Source organism: Neolamprologus multifasciatus, chromosome 6 (assembly GCF_963576455.1).
Source record: "Neolamprologus multifasciatus chromosome 6, fNeoMul1.2, whole genome shotgun sequence".
NCBI classification, from domain to species: Eukaryota; Metazoa; Chordata; class Actinopteri; order Cichliformes; family Cichlidae; genus Neolamprologus; species Neolamprologus multifasciatus.
Genome location: NC_140444.1, coordinates 25,602,396 through 25,623,301, shown reverse-complemented (window position 1 = coordinate 25,623,301; position 20,906 = coordinate 25,602,396). Strand labels below are relative to the sequence as shown.

At 41.8% G+C, this 20,906-nt stretch overlaps 1 protein-coding gene across 1 annotated transcript; it reads right to left on the bottom strand.

Annotated features, from left to right (window-relative positions):
* Nucleotides 1-3,288: 3,288 nt before the first annotated feature.
* pou4f2 (POU class 4 homeobox 2) lies at nucleotides 3,289-8,771 on the bottom strand. The gene is made up of 2 exons (XM_085163879.1): nucleotides 7,276-8,771; nucleotides 3,289-6,949 (listed from the first exon to the last, which is right to left on the bottom strand). Exons 1-2 carry the CDS (start codon nucleotides 7,498-7,500, stop codon nucleotides 6,020-6,022), a joined length of 1,155 nt encoding a protein of 384 aa, XP_085020005.1. The 5' UTR covers nucleotides 7,501-8,771; the 3' UTR covers nucleotides 3,289-6,019.
* Nucleotides 8,772-20,906: the final 12,135 nt, after the last annotated feature.

Genomic DNA, 20,906 nt, shown 5'->3' with positions numbered 1-20,906 from the left:
ATTTCCACAGCATTGTGTACCTTTGTGATATAAATTCACGGAGCGGTACGTGAACTACACTTTACAAAAATCTGAAAATCAATATGTTCAAGGAGCAGTGAAGATGATATCGGGATTACAAAGCCTTAATTGAATATTGCTTCAAAAATAACTAATGAGGATTTTTTAAATATTGTTTAATGTTTAATATATACCAAAAATATAATTCTTTGGTATATATTTTTACACATAGTCAAGTCGATTTCACTAAAATGATGTGTTTAAAATGTTCAAATATATTTTCACACCAAATAGCTTTTTATAGCCTCCACTGACGTTAAAGTTAATTACTATTCCAGATTTTGCACCTGCACGCCCCTAGCGGTACGAAGCTGTATTGCAAAATGCATGTGGATTTTTTTTTTTTTTTATGACGTAATGGTGAACTTTATTATAACAAGAGATTAATTTGTACCACAGCAGGCTCTGGATCCTATTGAGGATATAATTAATTATTTATTATTATCTATATTGACAAACCCTGCTCACATCCAAATGCTAAATTTATTTAACACATATAATCTGTCCTTCATAAAGTCTAAAACATGCTCACCATGTTGGAGATAACTGTATTGAAAGAGTCTAAGTGGGGGGGTAGACATTATTCCCCCTCAAGCGAAAGCATTCAAATATTCATTTAGTTTCATGAAGAAAAAATAAAATTCACAAAACTGCACCAGCCTGACGAACAATGAAGGCAAAGAAAGAAATCTTTTTTTTTTTTCCTTAAAAGAATTAAAGAAAGTTTATTGTTTTCATTTACAAATGTAGGGGAGATGTGAAAACGCTCTCGGGGGTGGAAAGGTAGGAACTTGGTTTAGCATCCCAAATCATTGTTTTGGTGTTAGCCAAATGTCAGGGGTGACTGTGGCTTCTCAACACCCACCCTCTAATCATGCCCCTGAGCTATTTTAGTTGAAGGCTATGAATGTTTCCTATGCTATTAAATTAACGGGGATTTTCTTTCTATTTTTTATTTTATTAAAAAAAACAAAACTATTTTTCCCCTCACAGAAATTGTAATTTATAATTTCTTGCTATGCTACGGTTTTAATTTGCCACTCTTGTTATTGCTCCGGGTTTAGAAATCATCATCTTTCCTTTTATTTCGTTCATCAAAAAATATGAATGACTTCAAATAAAGGTACGAGTTTAAATGCAGCAGCGTCATACATTTTTAATGAAGAGCGTATTCTTGTCTACGCATGTGCGGATAGCGCGTCTTCGTTTCTGGTTAGATTTCAAAATAAAGGCTATGCAGCGCGGGCCTTTTCTGAAAGTGTTAAAAGGCAAACGTTTTGGCTTCACTTTTTATCACCACACTGGAAAATAAAAATCTTATTTCATGATTATTTACTAAGAAATAACCTGTTCATCAGCTTGAAGTTTCCAATTTCAGTAAAGTGGATGCTTGCCTAACAATCTAGCCTTACCATCTGACGAACAACACAGCGTTTAAAGACGTGATGATTTCGGAGTGTGCACGTGGATTTGGGTTGTACGTGCACGTGCGTTAGCTAGTGTATTAGAGAGCGAGAGAGACAGCGAGAGAGAGAGAGAGAGAGAGAGAGAGAGAGAGAGAGAGAAGGACTATGTTTCACTGGCACACAGAGTGTGGATTTCCCTCCTTTGCATGCCATCCCAGATCAGAAAGTATCCCACCAACCTCCTCCAGCCATCCAGTGCTACTCCATCGATTAGATTCTGGGGAACACTTAACAAACTAATGACTATTGATGGCTGATTAATATTGCATCAACAACAACTGATTGGTGACACTATCAAATAGCGTGTGCCGCTTCGCATTCAAGCGGCCATCTGACGGGGCTTTTGTACAGTATTTTGGAGGCGTGGAGCAGCCAACAGATGATAAATACGGGATTGCGTGGTGCGCGGCGCGTTCACTTTATGGCTCACAGTTCGTCTAATTCGAGAGCAGTCGCGTCTTTGAAGGCAGACACTTGGCGTAAATGTACAGTTAAAATATTCTACTCTCAGGTCCCCGGGCGGAGCTCCGACAGTCCCTGGCTTCATTAAAATTTCATCAGTATCCCTGTGAAAGAGGGGGGAACTGTTCTGGGGAAAGAGAAAAATAAAACAGAGGGCGTAATTATAACAAAAGGAAACAGCGCTGCCCTTTTCGTTTTGTAGAAGGCTCCCACGGTGTCTTTCTTACGCGTGTGCTTCAATGTATGGAGCCCGTGCAGCGTGGTCTGAGCAGACGTGTCTGTGACTTTAAGGTAAATTGTTGTGGCTCAAATGTTTATATATATATATATATATATATATATATATATATATATATATATATATATATATATATATATATATATATATATATATATATATATATCGCCTTTATGTCCAAGAAGAAAAGAAAAAAAAACAGACCTTCGATTTTCTTCTTTGTGCTTGGGCCTTTTCTTTATGTGTATGTGCGTATTTTTTTCGGCGCTGGGGTCACATTGATTCGCTATCAAAGAATCCAGATCGATTTTCGCCCAATATGTTTAAACCAAACAGGCAATAGCCGTCTGGTTAAGAAGCTGCCCGCTGCCTGCCCGTCTGTCTGTCAGTCTGTCTCCCTGTCTTCCTGTGCAGAGCTGCAGCAGCGAGGCTCACTGCATAAAGTTAATTTCAATTCCCGATGAGACACTCACTCGGCAGCCCTCCCTGACCAGCGGTAATTAACAGGGATGGCTAATGACTGCTTAACTCGCTCTTCATAATTATCTGGTTTTCATAATTCGATGTGTAATTTAATAATTCGCTCTTATTAACGTATTAAGTGAATGGCTCGTTTAGGGGAAATTAGAAGCACTCACCAGGAGCATCTTTTAATTGATGAACCATCACCGCTGTCTCATTAATAGGGTCGTTTTGATACCCTTAATATGTCACGAGGGTGGCGCTTCAGCATATTTGGTTTATGGATGAGTTTTCTTTTTTTTAATGAAGGCGCTGCTTTACAGATAGGACTAATTTTAATGAGGTGTGTAAATACCGAGGAACGGTACACTCCTCACATATAAATTCATTAAGATATTAGTGGATCTTTTATTTTATTTACACGAAATATTGTTTGACACTCTTTGGAAATACTGCATGTGTAAAATAATATTTTTAAATCTATAAAAATATGTTGAGAATCACCTGATGTAATTTTTCTAAAGCAGATTTAAAGTATTTAAAAAGTCATCTCGTTTAATCCTGGGTTTTTTGTTTTGTTGTGTTTTACTGTTATAATCAGTTTGAAGTGATCCAAAAACAATCCCATGAAAATGCATTCCACGTGATGTAAATAATTGGCGTAAAGGTGGATGACAGGTCTCAGAAATGCTAATATTTGGCTCCTCCGGCCTGTCAGGGATCTGTCCATGGTGCTGAAACGCTTGCTCAGCGCTCAGCAAACCAGCAGACCAGTAAGCCCTGAAGACCCCCCACAAAACAACAACAACAAAATATGTGGACATCACATCACCCTCCTCCTCTTCTTCCTCATACCTAACGATAACTACGAACCAAAGGTTGTGCTTCAAAGCCTGTGTGCCCGCATGCACGAGCGAAGCATGTTGGAGTGTGTATTTAAATAGAGTCGGGCACGTTGGCAGGCGAGCTGTTTTTCTGGCGGGCTAACATCTGGCAAGTCTGCGCTCCAGGGACCCATCTAGCTCTCCACAGACCCCCTGATTAGGCTCTAATAGAATATTAGCATTTGCTCTCAGGTAAGGCAACAGTGAGCTACATAAGCTGGCAGCACGTCAGTGGAGACGCCACGTGTGTCTTTAACGTTGATGGAATAGAGGGGAAGTGGTTCCTGTAGGGCCTGCTTTATGTCTAGGCCTGGAGGAGGGTGGCGAAACCAGAAAGGCAAGACGAAGAAGAAGCAGAAGAAGAAGTAAAGCAATTTCACATTTTAATTTTCGGTATTCATCTCATGCTCTTATATTGCCCGGATAAGCCAGAGAACAGATTGGGTATAGGGAGTGGGGTTGGTGGTTATGCCTTGCTCATAAGGACTGTGACAGTCCACATGTTGTGTTATAAATAAAACAACCTGGACACATTTTGGTACCAATAAGTCATGTCTTTTTTTTCTTTTTAAAGAGAGAGGTGTTTGAAGTAAAAAATACTCCAATAACGTCTGCTCTATCCACCAGCCATCTCTAAAAAGAAGAAGAAAAAAAGAGCTGCGTAGCCCACAGCTAAACCGTTTCCCTCCTCCTCATCAATAAATAAATAGATGAATAAATAAAAGAATATTAATATGTCTGGGAGAGCCACTTTGCACAGTGTAGTCATGGAAAAACGTCCGATTAAATGTTAAAGTTTGTTCTTTAATGAAACACATATTGCAGTTCAATAAATAAATTAATTAAAATTACATGGATGTAATAAATTAATAGAATTATTTAACCAGGGAACCAAAAGCAACATACATTACAGAAATAAGTTACCTCAGCTAAACAGCAATACAGCAAAAACCTGTACGGATATATTTATGTGCATCGACTGGTTCCAATGAAATATTTACATTGTACACGTATACTTCCATGAAGCTGTTTCTTTTTCTCTTCAAGAAAAACAAAAAAACAAAAACAAAAACAAAACATTACTTAAACAAGGTGATTTAACAAGCAACGACTCCATAACGATGCGCGTATATTTATACAAATAAATAGCAGAAGGGGAAACATACATAAAATAATATAAAAACAGAATACTATCTCATATATATCTCGATTGTACCATCTCAGACGTTAAAAGTCGCAAAAACAATTTTGTGACTGTACGTTTTACAGTCGTTTCCCTTTAAACCAGAACAACACGCTTAACTTGCTGTCAGAATTTGATTTTCTCAAGCAAAACGAGGAGGAGGAGGAGAAGGGGGTGGTAGTGTTGGGGGGTGGGGGGAAATCCCAATAAATATATAATGAAGTAAACATGACCTCACTCAATAAATACTTCATAAGACACCGGCCCACGCTGGATTGTAAACTTATTGTAGCCGGCGACAAATCAAATTTTCTTTTAAATAGCGAAAAAATCTGTAGAAGCCACCCTGTTTTGATAATCCCACATACTGAGGCCTAATAATAATAATAATAATAATAATAATAATAATAATAATAATAATAATTAGAATAATATTAACCTTAACTTAATCCAAACCCAGGGTATCTTGAAAAATAGATCCCCGACTTTGAGCACATGTGGTAACAAAAATAAGTGGAATTAATAACACATTTAGACACAAAATGAAGTGTGTGTGTGTGTGTGTGTGTGTGTGTGTATGTGTGTGTGAGAGAGAGACAAGGAAGTTATTCATTTACACAAGGATATTTGGCAGTAATCTAATATTAGCTTAAAAGAACAAGTGGTGTGTGGTCCTCTTAATCCCCCTCGTGGACCCTGAATAAATGTCAGACTGCACTGTCATGAACTTGGAGGGGGGTGGGGGGGATATAGCTTATCCTATAAGCCAAAAATATAAACACCAATATTCACCAACCAAGTGCTTTGAGTTAAATGGCCCCGCTATTTTCACTTTGAGGGTGGGGAAGGTGGGAGTTCTAAACCAAACTATAGTCACCATTTGAAATGAATTATAAATACAAATTAAAGCCTAGAGTCCTGTAAGTCATACTGCGTTGGCATTAAAAAGGTGAAGCATAGTAAGTGTGGAAACAGTGGTCTTACTTGCTCTGTCAAACGACGCTTTACTTGACTCCACATCTTCCTCTCAGCGAGTAAAAGACGTGACTGGATCTGTTTTTTCTTTCTCTCTCTCTCTCTCTCTCGAGTTTTTTCTCTCTTTTTCTTTTTTGTCAGTCATTGTTCGATTTCAGGATTTTCTTTTTCGAAGTTCAAAGCACAAAGTCATCGATGATTGAAAAAAACGTGTGAGATAGGAAATATGATACAAATCATCTCTAAACAGTTCCAAGTCTTTTTGAGGGTGGTGGGTTTTTTTTTTTTTTCAGACGCATGCAGAGTACTTCATTCGTTTCTGTTTCTGTCGCTGGTTGCAAAACCAGACCCGCACCACGTTCTTTTTCAGGTCCAGCTTTTCTGCGATTGCTGCGATTTTCTCCGAGGAGGGACGCGGCTGAATGGCAAAATAGGCCTCCAGCGATCTCTTCTCCGGTGCGGCTATCGACGTGCGCTTCCTCTTTTTCTCCGCGCCGTTGAACAACTCGGGTTTATTAAGTTTCTCCCTGTGTGATTTCTCGGCTTCTTCTAGCCACGCTTGCAGGATGGGCTTCAAAGCGATCATGTTGTTATGTGAGAGCGTGAGGGACTCGAATCGGCAGATGGTGCTTTGGCTGAGGGAGCCCACCCCAGGAATCTTCAGACTGGCTAAAGCTGCCCCTACATCCGCCTGGGTAACCCCGAGTTTGATCCGTCTCTGCTTAAACCTCTCCGCGAAGGCTTCCAAGTCCCTTGGATCGGCGTCCACGTCGTTCATGCCCATGTGCGGCGGTAGCCCGTGGGCATGAGCCATGTTGATAGCTGCCTGGTGCATGTGGTTCATGCCCGCCATGTGGGCAGGGTGCGCAGGCGTGGAAACCACCGAGCCATCCGGTCCTGCCATGGCTCCTAGTGCCAGTCCAGGGGTGATGTGATCCAGCAGGTCCCCCTCCAGTGCCTGGTGAGGCTGGTGGTGATGGTGGTGGTGGTGGTGATGGTGGCCAGCCAGGGCGGATGGATGAGAGATAGGCACCGAGGAGGAAGAGGAGGAAGACGACGTGCAGGGGAGCGTGTTCATGGTGTGGTAGGTTGCGTCCGGCTTGAAGGGACTGTGATGTGGTGGGTGGTGGTGGCTCTTGGTCTGCGAGACTATATCCACCGCCGCTAGAGCTTCAGCCCGGGCCAATAAACTCTCATCCAAGCCTCCGAATATATTGCTCTGCAATTGCAAATAGAATGCACACATAACTGTCAGCAGGGAATTCTCCCTCCACTCCTCGGTTTAAAACATTTCCAGAATGTGAAAAAAGAAATCCTAAAAAAAAGGAGGGAGCACACAAAACAAGACACATGCAACATCCCAGGTCATAAAAATTAATACGAAAGGCAAAGCCGACTGAATACATAAGTTGAGCAGAGAGGAGGAAAAAAATATGGAGGTGTTGGGTGATTTGCTGTGCAGACATGAAAAAAACATCAAGCAACGAAAAAAAAAAGTGGGCTGTCAAAATGTGCCTTTAAGCAGTGATTATGCAGAATACATACCGGTGGGGTTGGGAGACAGGCTCTGCGCATCGCCTCCGAGCTGCTGCTGCTGCTGCCGCTGCTGCTGATGATGGTGCTGCTGTGTCGGGAGGATGAGCAGGAGGACGAAGGTGCATTGGAAGTCAGAGTGGAGGACGAGGAGGAATGCAACGAGTACTTGGGTTCGGGCAAGCTGGCGTGGGCCATGGCAAAAGGCTGCTTGCTGTTCAGAGACATCATCATCATATTTGCGGGCGTCCAAGCCTCGGCAAGTTCCTTTTAATAAGTTAAGACTCCGCCTCCTCTGGTCGGGAGTTGAAGCCCAATTGCTTCGCAGGAATCTCAAGTCACTGTCGAATAAAGTGTCGGCTGAAGACGGTCGTCCAACACTGAATCACATCTATTTATTATTGCGCGCGGAGGAAACGGAGAGGCGTCACGTCTTTTTGTGGCGAATGAGATATCACAGACGCCAACAAACCATGCAGCCGAGCGCCGATGATACCTCTTCCCGTTGTGGACTTGTGGCGCAATGGTTCAAAAACACTTTGTGCCTTTTCTCCTTCAGCTTGCCCCCCACCTTGTACTACACAAGTATGTTTTCTTTGTTGTTGTTGTTGTTGTGTGCCTTGGATTATTTTTGGCAGAGCTCCTCATCAACGACGCCAGCAAGAAAAAAAGTTTCTCTCCGTCTCTTAGGATTTCCAAAAATACTTCAAGTTTGAAAACTGTTGCCGTTCTCGTTGACCTGTTTATTTTTTCCCCTCAAAAGTTTCCGTCTTGATATGACCGTAAGTGAGAAGTAATGGCGATGACAGTCTCTGTATTGTACCTCTTCGACTACGTTGAATGCTGCGGGGACCCGAACTGCCTCTGCTCTGAGGCGAAGGGCAGACTGAGTCTCTCTCCGCCTCTCTCTCTCTCTCTCTCTCGCTCTCTCTGTCTTACACACACACGCGCATACACACCCTCTCCCTTCTCTCTCTACAGCGCTCTCAGTGTCTCACTCACTCACACACTCGCACACACACACACACACACCCCTTTGAGCGCACCTGAAAAAAAAAACCCTTTCATGATTTATTATTCTTCATTAGCCACACCACCACCACCACCACAGCCGCCGCCGCTGGGGACTCTGCGCATGGGCAGTCTGCAACAAGACATTTATTTCAAATGAATCTACTTCATCACCAACACCACCAACACCTCGTTACCAACACCGTGTCCAATAAAAGTCGGAATCCCGGTTTGTTGTAACAGAAAATATTTCTATATTTTTAAAATCTTGGATTTAAAATCTTGAAATAAAAAATTACATGGAAATATTGAACGCGGAGGGAGCAATAGAAGTAAATTATCACGACGGACAGGGACAGCTCCCCTTTACACAAGTTTTTCCGCTACAGTAAAGGGGAAAAAAACTGATTACTACGATAACTAAAGGTTTTACAGAGTTTTGAAACAGGAATGGCAAGTGACTCGATTACTATCTTAGCATCCAAAGTAAAAATCATATGAAATTATACTAAATATATAGCCATATTTTGTAATCTTGAAAAAAAGAAAATACCTAAAGAATCACGAATTGTACCTAATGTTTTTTTTTTTGTTATTCCTCTACGTTGAAATCTATGCGTAAAGGCTGCACGTTAAATTGTAAATCCACACACTTGTCATAGCAGCCTATTATCTTATCTCTTTGCTAATTACGCCACATTATCGGTAACGTAATTAAAACGTTTAATCACGTTGTAATTAACAAGGGGTGCCTAATTTATTTAATATGGCTCGGTCTATAGAAAAAGCTAATTGTTTTCTAAGTAGCCTAAGCTAAAGGAGAGTGGAAATATTCAATCGTCATATATATATATATATATATATATATATATATATATATATATATATATATATATATATATATATACATATATATATATAATCTGTGTTTAGACAGAGAGAGACAGAGACACTCGGCCTTACACCTGTCACACTTCTTGTGACAGGTGTAAGGTGATGATGAATGTGTTTGAAAAGATCACTAATCTCCTTAAACGTGTTACTAATATCAAATGTTCGGGATTCCACATTTAATCACTTCCTTTTTCAAAGAACATTAAGTCTGTTCTCATTCTTATAATTAAAGTCTACATCTCGCCGCTCTGCTTTGTGTCTGCAGCTTCATTTTTTTTTAAATACAGATATTACAGCCGCGATTAAAAACGCGCTTTCCTGAATACAGCGTGTGTCTTTGCAAGCGACTCGATGCCATGTTCGCTGTTTTTTTTTTTCTAATGCGCACATACGTTTAATATGTCCCCATGGCTGCCACAACAAGCCTGTTGGTGTTGCTGCACACTGCAAGAGAGCCATCCAGCTGCAGAAATATGTTGTTCCCCAGCGGGACAACAGGCGCTGCTGGAGCCACCTCCAGACTTCGGGAGACAGAGATCAGGCTCGGGAGACATCAAGGAGCAATCAGTGTCTGCTCACATACACCGACAGACTGATTTATGATGAAACTTTAAAGAAATCATTTATATTTCACCACCTCTAAATCGGTGTATGAAATTTTCATCCACAATGAAACACACAAAAAAGTATATCTTAAGTCAAATAAATCAGCCCCAGCTTCTCCCAAGCAATTGACTTTGAAGTGCACTTTCAACACTTTCGCGAGTGTGTTCACATACCTAAGGCTTTTACTTCCTTTGCCAACAGCTTTCTCACGTTTGAGGGAGGACACCGTGTCAGAATGTTTAACAGAATTACCTTTGAAGGGTCTGTCATGGCAAACAGAAACACAATTAAGCTGCAATTCCACATATTTCCCCCCTTTTCTTTTTAAAGCTGTTATATTTGTTTTACTGTATTGGTTTAACGTATTACTGTTTTGCTTTTTTTTTATTTATAGAATTTTTAATTATAAACAACACGTTATGTGCAGCATTTCAATTTTTATCTTTAATCATTCATCAGCAATAAATAAATTATTACATCTAACTCACGACAATATTTTATTAAAGAAAATAAAATGCATTAATCAGAATAGCATTTCTGATTTTTTCAATTTTATTTTTACACTGTGAAAATATTTTGATGTGCAAATATGAGTTTTTTCAACATTTTCATACAGTCAGCCAAATACTCCTCCAGTTTTAAATAGTTTTCCCTCCATTTATATCATCACACTGATACAGTAATTTGAGGCAATGTTGCTATTAGAAAAAAAAACACATAGTTGTTTAAGTTGCACATACCTTGCCTTTAAAAACATATAGCCTCAGTGTAATTGTGCAAAAAAAGAAAAAAGGAAAAAAAAGATTTCTAGCACTTCAAGGATCTTTGCTACATACATATATAAATAAATCTGCTCCATCTAAAAATAAAAGTAAAGCCAAAAAGTAAAACAGGGAGCACATGCAGCAAGGCTTGATATAACTCAGGTGATTTGTTTGCTTTTTTTCTCCCCTCCTCCTCCTCCTCCTCCTCCTCACTCTCTTACTTACATTCGAATCAAGGAGTGCTGCAGAGGTGTCTGTGTGCTTTTACACAAAGACATACTCTTCTCAGCCTCCCTCAGGAGCTCTCCACGTTAACAATCCCAATTACACCAAGACCACCAGAGACAGCTGTTTTTATTACAGAACCGCTCCTTTGTGCCGCCAACAAGGTATCTCCGCTCCTAGACTGAACACAGAGATAAAGCTCGACTGTGAGGCAGAGGCAGAGAGGAGAGGGAGAGAAGTGTGGAGTGAAGTGGATGAAGTCTCTCGACTGCTCGCAGTGGTGATGCCTTTATTCACAGCTTCCCCCTACCTTTTCTGATCTCGTGGAGCTCTTTACATGCTGGAGCAGAAGGTCAATGCTTGTTGGGAGAGGGTCTACAAAGAGATCAGGATCTAACTCAAGGCAACAGCAAATCACACACACAAAAACGAGAGTGGGGTGTGGGGGGAGGGGGGTGTGGGGGGGATGTGTTTCAGTCACCAAAAGCAGCGTTTTATTTATTCATCTGCTTTACCTGGGAAATGTGACAGGTTCCACGAGGAACATTCAGGCTTTAATGTGTTGTTTAAATGCATACAACAAAAGGTAGAAGCCTTCAGGATTTACTAAATGTCACACACTGTACTGTAGCTCTCAGGCGGAACAAGTGGCTCGCCACTTGAGATAATGAAAGCGGGTTCAAAAACTGCTCCAGAATCGCAGCTCGACTGTAAGCGCATTTGATCTCTCCGTGGGGCAAAGTATGAGCATCAACAGTTTGCGAGACAGTCAAATTATGTTTTAATTCAGCTCAGTTCAATTCTACGTATACAACGCCAAATCACAACAACAGTCACCTCAAGGCGCTTTATATTGTAAAGTAGACCCTGCAATAATACAACAGAGAAACTCCCAACAATCATATGACCCCCTATGAGCAAGCACTTTGGCAACAGTGGGAAAGAAAAACTCCCTTTTAACAGGAAGAAACCTCCAGCAGAACCAGGCTCAGGAAGGGGCGGCCATCTGCCGCGACCTAGTTGGAATGAGGGGAGAATGACAGGACAAAAGGCATGCAGTGGAAGAGAGCCAGAGATTAATGACAACTAATGATTTTATGGGTAGTTTGAGAAAGAAAAACATTTGGACATTTTTATGACTTTGCAGTCCAAAAAGCTGGAGGGAAGGGGGCTTTCACTGAACTTTACTTACAAATCTGCAGGAAACAATTTTTTCTTTTGCCGCTTGGGGTCAGTGGAACAAGAGCTGACATATTAACTTTAAAAAGCGGGCAAACGTGCAGGCAAACGGTTGTTTACACACGAGCAGTTGTAGGATGTGACTGTGTTATTTTTAACCCTACATTCTCTCTTTTAGTTCTGTTTTGGTCTCCGACTTCTCTTGGAGATATTTTGGGTCTTCTTAGTGTATAAATGTGCAGCTGATTCGGTTGCTAGATGTATCCTGTCTTAAACTTGGTTTCTGAGCTGTTTAGATAAAAAACAACTGAAACTGATGAAGTCTGTGAGAATGAACCAAATTATTAGTGATTCGTAAAGGCTGAAAAACAAAAACAACAAACTGCAGAGTCAGCTGATAATCATATGAGGGTTACACCATTGAAAGTATCACCCTTCACATTGCACACAGTCATTTCAAATATAGAAACATGGTAGAATGCTGCTTTTTAGACTCCACAATTATTTCCATTGTTTATTTATTTGTACATTTTTACACCGGTGTTGCTAATTTCATCACTTTCTGTTGATTCCTTTACTGCAGCCAACAGCAAAACCAGCTAACCTGGTGTAGTAGTGAAGTCAACCTCAGGCTAAGAGGTCAGGAAAACAAATAACACCAGCACCAATTTCCCTATTACGCACCAGATGCCAACCTTTAGGGGAGAGGCATTAGATTCTGGCCCAGCCCTGCCTATAGGCTGCAGGGCAGCAGATGATAAGGTCAAGCCTCATAATGATGTCACATACCTTTAGGTACTTCAGATCAATATCGAGAGAGGCGCGTGATACCTGACAGTCAGTCAAATAAAGCCTGCCTGGCAAAGGGAAAGGAGGGGAAAAAACTCACTTTGAGACTGCCTCTGCTGATAAAATGAGATCCTTTCTTTCATGCTGCTTTTGGCAAAGATCGCAGTGTAGGCAGGTTTTGTGAGCTCTAAAAAAGCGTGGTCATCCTCACATCTGGTAACGTATCCTACGGTTTTGACCACATTTTGTAGATTAACCTTAAATAACGGGACAGAATGAACAAAATTTTACATATGTACCAAAGCACATTTGTTGTTGTTTTTAACCGTAAACTGAATCAGTTTGGTTTATCATCGACTCACACGGCTCTGTAGGATAATATTTGACATGACAGTCATTCCTTTGAGACTTCAAATGGCAGAAAAGGTGCTGGTGAGGAAGGCAGTGCACATGAGGAGAAGAATGCATATGTCAACCGCTATACAAAGTGATTAATGTACCAGGCTGGTTGTAGAATTGTGTCTGACCTGGATGAACATTTCTGCTGCCTCTCTCATTAGTTTGACTGTCCCGCACAGTAATATATTGCTTGTCACTGAGTTGTCTAATGGCTGATGCTAATTGACCTCCTTTCCCCCACTCTCTTCTGCACAAATGAAAAGATTTCCTCCGTCCTGTGATGGAGCGTGTCACAATCTGATCCGACAAATTAAAAAGCTCTCTGCTGTCACGCTGTCATCATCCGAAGCCCTTGCCTCATCAGCTATAATGATCATGTCTTCGCTGAAACCGCTGCAGTGCACTGCGAAACACAATACTTAAGGGGCGTGCTGCGGCAGTTGTGCGTTGTGTGACATATCTGAATGTCTGTCATCTGTGAAATTGTCTATACTGTTTAATCTTGAACTCGCCATCAACATATACAGGATGTGGATTTTTTTTTCTGTTTGTGCTCATATTATTTATATGAATCCAGTTATCCAAGTGAATTTAAGTTGTGCATGTTTGAGGATTATACCTTTATATATATAATATTTATTATTTATCATGACTCCAGTTTTGCAGTAATTATATTTTATTTAGAGATTTTTAAAACATTACCGCTCTAACCTCGTCTTTAACAGCCTCACATTATTTACTTTGTCACATTTACCTGCCCCACTGTAAACAAATGGGCTACTCTGTATAGCGCTTTCCTACTCCATTTAACCACTCATTCATCAAGCATTCACAAACTCACATGGGGGGTGACTCATGGTTCAGTATCTTGCCCAACGATACTTCGAGATGCAGATTGGAGCAGCCATGGATCGAACCACGGACCTCTCGATTAACTGCCCAAAAAACGTAAAATAAATCTTTAAATTGGTTGATTAAAAATACACATTAGCCTAATTTCTCACTCTTTCATGGCAGGAGAAATTTGGATTCACAGTTACACAAGGCTAAGATTTTTTTCTGAGACCCTTCACTGATATTTTTTCTCTTTCGCTATAAAAACATGTGAGTGCCACTTTCCAAAGCTATTGGCCTGAACATAATAGCAACATGAGAGCTTGGCCACCGCACATTATTGGTTGCAGACGGATGATCGTGATGATGATGGTGATGATGCTCATTACCTGCAATCATCTGCCCATCTGTGGCCGAAGCAGAAATTGAGCGTGGCATTTTACCTGCTGACTTTGTGTGTATAACTTTATAATTTATGCGGTGTACTCATACTATTGACAAAAACGCAGTGCCGTGATCAAAGCAAGCCATTCAGGAGGTTGGACGGGGCCACGAAGACAGGGCCTGTAACACTAATGATCTTCAAACGCTCGCCTATTTCACTGGGAGCTATGCGCAACTCCCTAGCAAGTCCCCCGTCCTCCCCCTGGAGGTAATTGTGCCTGGCTGGTTAGGTGACAGGTGTCAAGTGGCCCCTCCTCAAACGATTCATCACGCTAAGCAGAGAGGAAAAGCTGATCTCACTCTCTGCCTCTCTTTCTCTGTGTCTGTATTTTTCTGCTCGTCAGTCTCTTTCTTGTATCTCCGTGTAACTACTTTGTCATTACCTCGCCGTGGCCTGATGACATGTTAGCTTATCCTTTAATATAAACTTTGATGGAACCAATCAGGCCTCGGTCCACAGTTTGGATCATCTTGTCAAGTTTATCAGGCGTACATTATTATGTGTAGGTCAAACAGTGCAACTAATGATTAGTTTCAGTATTGATTAAAACTGCTAGTTACTTTGTTGAGTGTAAAATGGCCATACTTTCAACCCATTTCCAAAAATATCAGCGTGTTTTTCATGCATATTGCCTGAAATTGACAAAATGGTTATTTATGAAACTTGCTGTCAAATCTAATGCTAAACTTCGGGCTAACGGAGCTTTCAAAAAGAGAGACAGCTTTTCCAACTCATTAGATGTGAGCACTTTCCGCACTCTTGTTATAATAAACAGCAAATGATGTCACATCGTTTAGCAGGACCAAAACATTGCGACTTTAAAGCTTTAGCCCTGTTTCTGTGTCGAATCATCGGGATTAGTTTAGTGGATAAGTCAGTGAACATACAGTGCAATGCAATCTCAGGCCTACTGACAGCAGGTTAGCACACTGGCCAAAAATCCTGCATCCCAGTGGATAAGTGGAGGGAAAAAATACAGCCTACATTGTGTGCAAGAGAGACAGAGATAGAGAGACCACACCCTCGCTATGCCCGCCTGTCTAAGCAGAATCCCATAGGGACCTGCCTTACGCACGCTCTCTCTCTCTCTCTCACTCACACGCACGCACAGAGACACACACACACCAGTCATTAATTCCTGCTTTGCATCTCCACACCATGTAATATTTATGGGTCACCGCAGCTTTGTATTCACAAATGGAAACGCCAAGAGAAAAAAGGGAGAAGACACGATACCTCAATCAATTCTGTGAATAAGGTTCAGATTGTCACATCATGGCTTTTTTCCCTCCACTAAGCCAGTGCTTAGGCAGCATTCTTTTCTTTGACCTCTAAGTGTTTTGTGTGACGGATTGTCAGACACAACCTCTGAGATGGAGTCGTATTTAACTCCCTTAGAGTTGAAAAATATATATATAAAAAGCTCAAGGCAAAAGGTATTATGAATGTGAAATTTCTCAGCAGCAGAATCCGAAGAACAACAAAACTGCATTAGTAAGTAAAAAATGAATGCGGGCTTAATGTATTTTTGCCAGACATGACACCGGAGTATAAGCGACATACTCCAATCTAGTACAAACATTTGCTGCTACGCAGAATTTCCACACTAATCAAGGAAAGTCTTTGGTGCCTCCCCCCGCCTCTCCCTACATCTGACAGATCATAATTGGGGTGTTTTTTTCCCCCCACTTCCTAAGATGTTGCCTGAATCCTGAGATGCAACAGTGGGAGCCGTACCCTCGCTGCCTTTCAAATCAACAGTGGTGTCAAAACAGAGCCCTGAGGAGCCCCCAGTAGAGCATGGCTCTCTAGACCCCTGTAGAGATTTGAAGACCACTTTGGAACTCTAATCCACTCAAAATGTGCTGATAATTTTCCTTGCCAGGACACTCTCTGCCTGGTGTCACAAGAGTGGCCTCCCGGGAGCAGATCAGCCAATGATAACAAAGTAGCCAGATGTCTGGCGCTGGCAGAATCCCAGAAGCCAGACAGCGGCACGCAGCAGCATCCGCTGTGGGCCACAGATCAAAGATACCTGAGAATTACTTATGGGCACAAAATATGTGTTGCTTACTCTACAGTTCCCATTAATAACAATCTGGGAGAATTTGTATTTCTAATTAACTCTTTTCTTTCGGCATACAAAGTACAGTAGGTTGTCTAAGGCTGCAGCAGCAATTTTTTCTGTGGCAACTGCGAGTCGACAACAGGAAGTCGGATGCAGCGCTGTCTGAAGGAGCCAGATCAGCTTTAAATGCAGTTCTGAGGCTCAGAGCACCCCCTGACTTGCCTCAATAAACAAACAAACTGAGTAAGAGTCAGCCTTTTTTAGATTTAATCATGCTGCACAGTGCCTACTTAGACTGGTCCTTGATGCATACCTCGAAAGCTGTGCATGTAAGGACACTGAACCGATTCAGCTGAGGCGTAACTGCCATTATTGGCTCAATTCTAAGAGCTTCTTCTTGTCTTATTATATATTTTTTGAAAGAGACAGAAGGTGATGCTTTATCTGCAAAGACCAGACCAGTTCCATCAACGTTCCCAGCACACGTATGAATTGCAGGGGCCATGCTTCTGAGCAATGCTGATACTTTCAACAAGATTTGAAGCTCTGGCTTGTTTTTCATGGTTGTTTGTGTTAGTCGAGCTGACATTAAGAAGCATTGCAGCGCTGTGCTGTTTTCTCCTGCAGGCCCTGCACTTCTTTTTCGAGCCCACCATTTATTCCATCTTAGCTGTTATGTTTAATACACAAATATTTAGAGTAGACCCCTGACTTTGAACTCAGAGGAATAGTTCTCTCTGCTTAGGGAAGGCGTTTGTTGCTTTTTTCTCTTCTTTTCTTTTTCTTTTTTTACTTCATCTTTATGGGGAAAGAAGGCGTATTTCATCGTGCACACATTTGTGCATATTTTGTCTGGCTCGCTATGTTCTAATGCACTTAAAAGTCATTGTTCAACGGATGGATGACATGTAACCCTTGCAATGTGTGTGTGCACTGTATTATATTAATTATTAAGTACAGAAAGTGTTGCTTCATGTCCGTATTTGATGGAGAACCCCCCAACCCACCCACCCCACACCCCGGCTACCCCCAATCCCCTCCCACCCCTTTCCTCAATTATGTATATTACCTTTCCTGGTGCATAGTTCATGCAAATTCTCATTTGCATTGCTCTCTTGAACGTGCTATCTGCTGGATGAAATCCCTTATAGCACATTGTGCGCACTGCCCTTCATCAGATCTTGGTTATGACCTTTTTCTTTATACTTTACTTGTTCCACTGTGATTCTCACTGTTGCAAATTATTAACCAGCAAAAAAAAACCCATCTCCTAGCATTTCTGGCTTTTAATGAAGGTTAAGATAACATGGGTATATTTTACGTTTTAGCTCACGGCGCATTCCAACTTTAGACAGCAACCCTTTATATAATCCTATAACGATTAATTGAGGATCACCTTAATTGTGCAGGTTAAACTATGCAGCCAATTAACAGAGGAACCAAAAATACTCGAGTATGTTCTTTGATTTCCACTTCCTACTCACAATTAACTTCTCATTGTGAACTTGATCCCTCTCCCCAGAAAAAGACGTATTTTAAAGTGTATTTAAAGCTCTGCGCCAACACTTGGGGTTACTCCGGGTCATTTTTTTTTACGTCGTTTACTTGAAAATGTAACTTTAAAACGAGGCTTAAAACTGCCTTAGTGAGATCCTGTCTCCCAGCTCCAGCAGCTCATCATTCCTAAAACAGCCGCTCTCGTCCACCCCGGCCCCAACTGTTATTAATGTGCGCTGAATAATTTAACAGGGTAAAATTACCATGCTCTTTTGAAAAGATTTTTTGCCTACACAATTAAAGAGCATTATAGTGATTTTTAGTTGAACGAGAATTATGACTGTTTTCCCTCCTCTCTGCTACGCTTTCTGGCTTCCTTGTTATGAGCAGTGGATGAGCTGAGTTGTTAGAGCCCCTTATTCTTGGCTTCTGTGCGACTGCTCGGAGAGTTTGTGCTCCAGCTTTGACCTACACCATGATGGGCGGCTAATGGATAATGGATGAAGCAAGTGTAGGTTCCACTTCCGCCGAGAAAGACCCCCATAATGGTCTGCTGGCCGGGCTAAACATGGGCTTTATTTGGGCTGTTAAAAAAGTGCAGGCTCAGTTCGGTGGTCGTGATTACGGTTAGCTTCAAGTGTTTACGCTCCATGTGCTCCTAGTGCATTATAGTGAACTTATTTTAGTTTCAAGGGGTCATTAACAAGTTAAATCAAAATGATGTGTGTTTAACAAATGCTAATAGCTTATTTTTAAGAAACTATGTGGTCTAACCGTGCCATTTTATATCGCTGTTATATCATATTAGCATCAGCAGCAGCGTTTGCCAGGCCTTCACTCTTATTCCATGTGGACAACTGTCCACATCTCAACCACAGGCCAACAATTGGCAGTAATTGGCACGTTGCTTTGGCTGTCCTGGGAGAGATCTAAGAGCGCACACGGCCACGGACAGGCTTCCCTTTCCACCAATTAGAGAGTTGTCGTTTCATGGGGCGGGGGCTTGGGGGGAGAGGTATACCTCACTCTCACCTTGTCTCCTGATCAAAATGATCTGTGGAGATCCTTTTTCTCTTCACTCCTCTCTTCTTCCACAGCTGCCTCACTCTTGCTACTGAGGTACTACTGTGTGTGAACTGTTAGTGAGTGTCTTCAGTCAAGGACCCCAACCAGCGACTGACAGCCTAACAGCAGTCAGTGGGACATTCACATTAGAGGTGCTCTGACAGACAGACTGTGCTAGACAGGCCTTCCAATGAAAATGCTCCACACAGCCCTTTGCTACAGCTTTCCTAATACATTACTTGCTGACTCTCTTCTCTGAGTGAACCCTTGCTTTTCCACCCCTCGATGTGACTCCGAATTGGGTTTGGCAGAAGTTGAAGTTTCTCCGACTGGCTGAACTCGAGTCTCTTATTCCACATTTTCTCTTGCTGCTGGTGTGTTGGCTTTTTGTTGTCGTGTCTCCAGGCGTAAGCGGTGCAATAAAGCTGCATGGCTTTATTACGACAGCTTTGATGCAATGATAGTAAATGTCTCATGTGGTTAGAAATGTGCAGGCCACACAAGGTACCATGGGACCCCAGTGCAAAGGATTATAGGCCTCAGTGCATGCTGCTAACACTCCCCAGTTTATGCCACAGGGAAGGCTGCGGAACCAACACCCAACCCCCTTTTTCTCTCCCCTCTCGGTCTCTCTTGTCCTCAAAGCTTATGTCTCTCCGCATTTCGCTTCAGTAAATATGAGGAGGCGAGGAGATGCTTCCTATACTCAGAAATATGTGTCAGGCTACTGGGTTATGTTGTGTTGCAATGCGATGCATTGCAGAAGGCAACAAAGCAACTGCGCGCAGAGAGGGAGAGAAAGAAACAGCCTTACTTATTCTCTTTAATCCGTCGTGAGATATTCAGAAGTAGGTTAAGTTACACCTCACATTAGCCAGCACTTAGCCTTTTTTGTGAACGCAACAAGATCACTCTTCACACGTGTGCTGCTGGTGCGCCGCGCGGTTCGCTCTCAGTCAACAATTAGCACAGGTAAATCCTTGCCTTTGCTACAGGTTGACAGGCTCGCCATAAAGCAGCTTTATTTCTCTGCAAGGACCTTCACGAGGGGGGCCTACCTAATATGCTGTCTGGCCCTGGGGCCTGTGGGAGTGTGGTTGGATTATTATGTTAATGCATGTGCCTCCTGCCCTCTCCTCAGTCCCAGCTGGCTTCCCTGTCGTTAGGAAGTGCTTTGCTCTGACAGAGGAGTAATATGCTCCGTGATTGAGGGGCCAAAAGATCGAGCTCTATAAGAGAGGGGCCACCACTGATAAGCATATGATAAAAGTGCCATTGTAAGTGAATGCCTCAGAGACATGGAAGATGACTTAGGAATTCCTTTGGATTTCAATGGAGGGAGTGAATATGCATAAGGCCTTTTTTGTTTGACTGAACTTAATTGCTCGCAGCATTATGTGCAATGCCGTGTATTCTACTGTGCTTTTATTGCACAGACTCTTTCATTATGAGCTGGTGACACATCCACCCGCAACGGCAACTGATCGCTAAACAAGACAAGGTGCGATGCTTCTAATTAAGTTGTAGGAATGAATGTGAAACCGAGAGAAGATTTAGTTTATACTAGTTCATAATGTGAATGAAGCAATAAGATTAGCTCTAATTTGGAGGGCTGCCGGTGGAAATAATCAATCAAAACCACATTTTAAGATATCACAAGTGTAGCGGAGTGTGCGTGTAACTGTCTTAAGATTAATTGATGGAGAGTTAAGTCAGCGAACCTCCATCAGGAAACATGACGACACTGTTCTGCCAGACGGCATTATTCTGCAGATCTATGTCACGCGCTCTCATTTAATCAACCTGACACGAAGGTAAAGGAAGAGGTGAGGAAAGTAAACTTCTTGTGACTTGTCGAGAAGGAGAA

Coding starts and splice junctions, on each gene's coding strand:
- pou4f2 (XM_085163879.1), bottom strand. CDS start 7,500: ATGATGATGATGTCTCTGAACAGCAAGCAGCCTTTTGCCATGGCCCAC. Junction 6,950..7,275: donor CCTGTCTCCCAACCCCACCG/GTATGTATTCTG, acceptor TTGCAATTGCAG/AGCAATATATTCGGAGGCTT.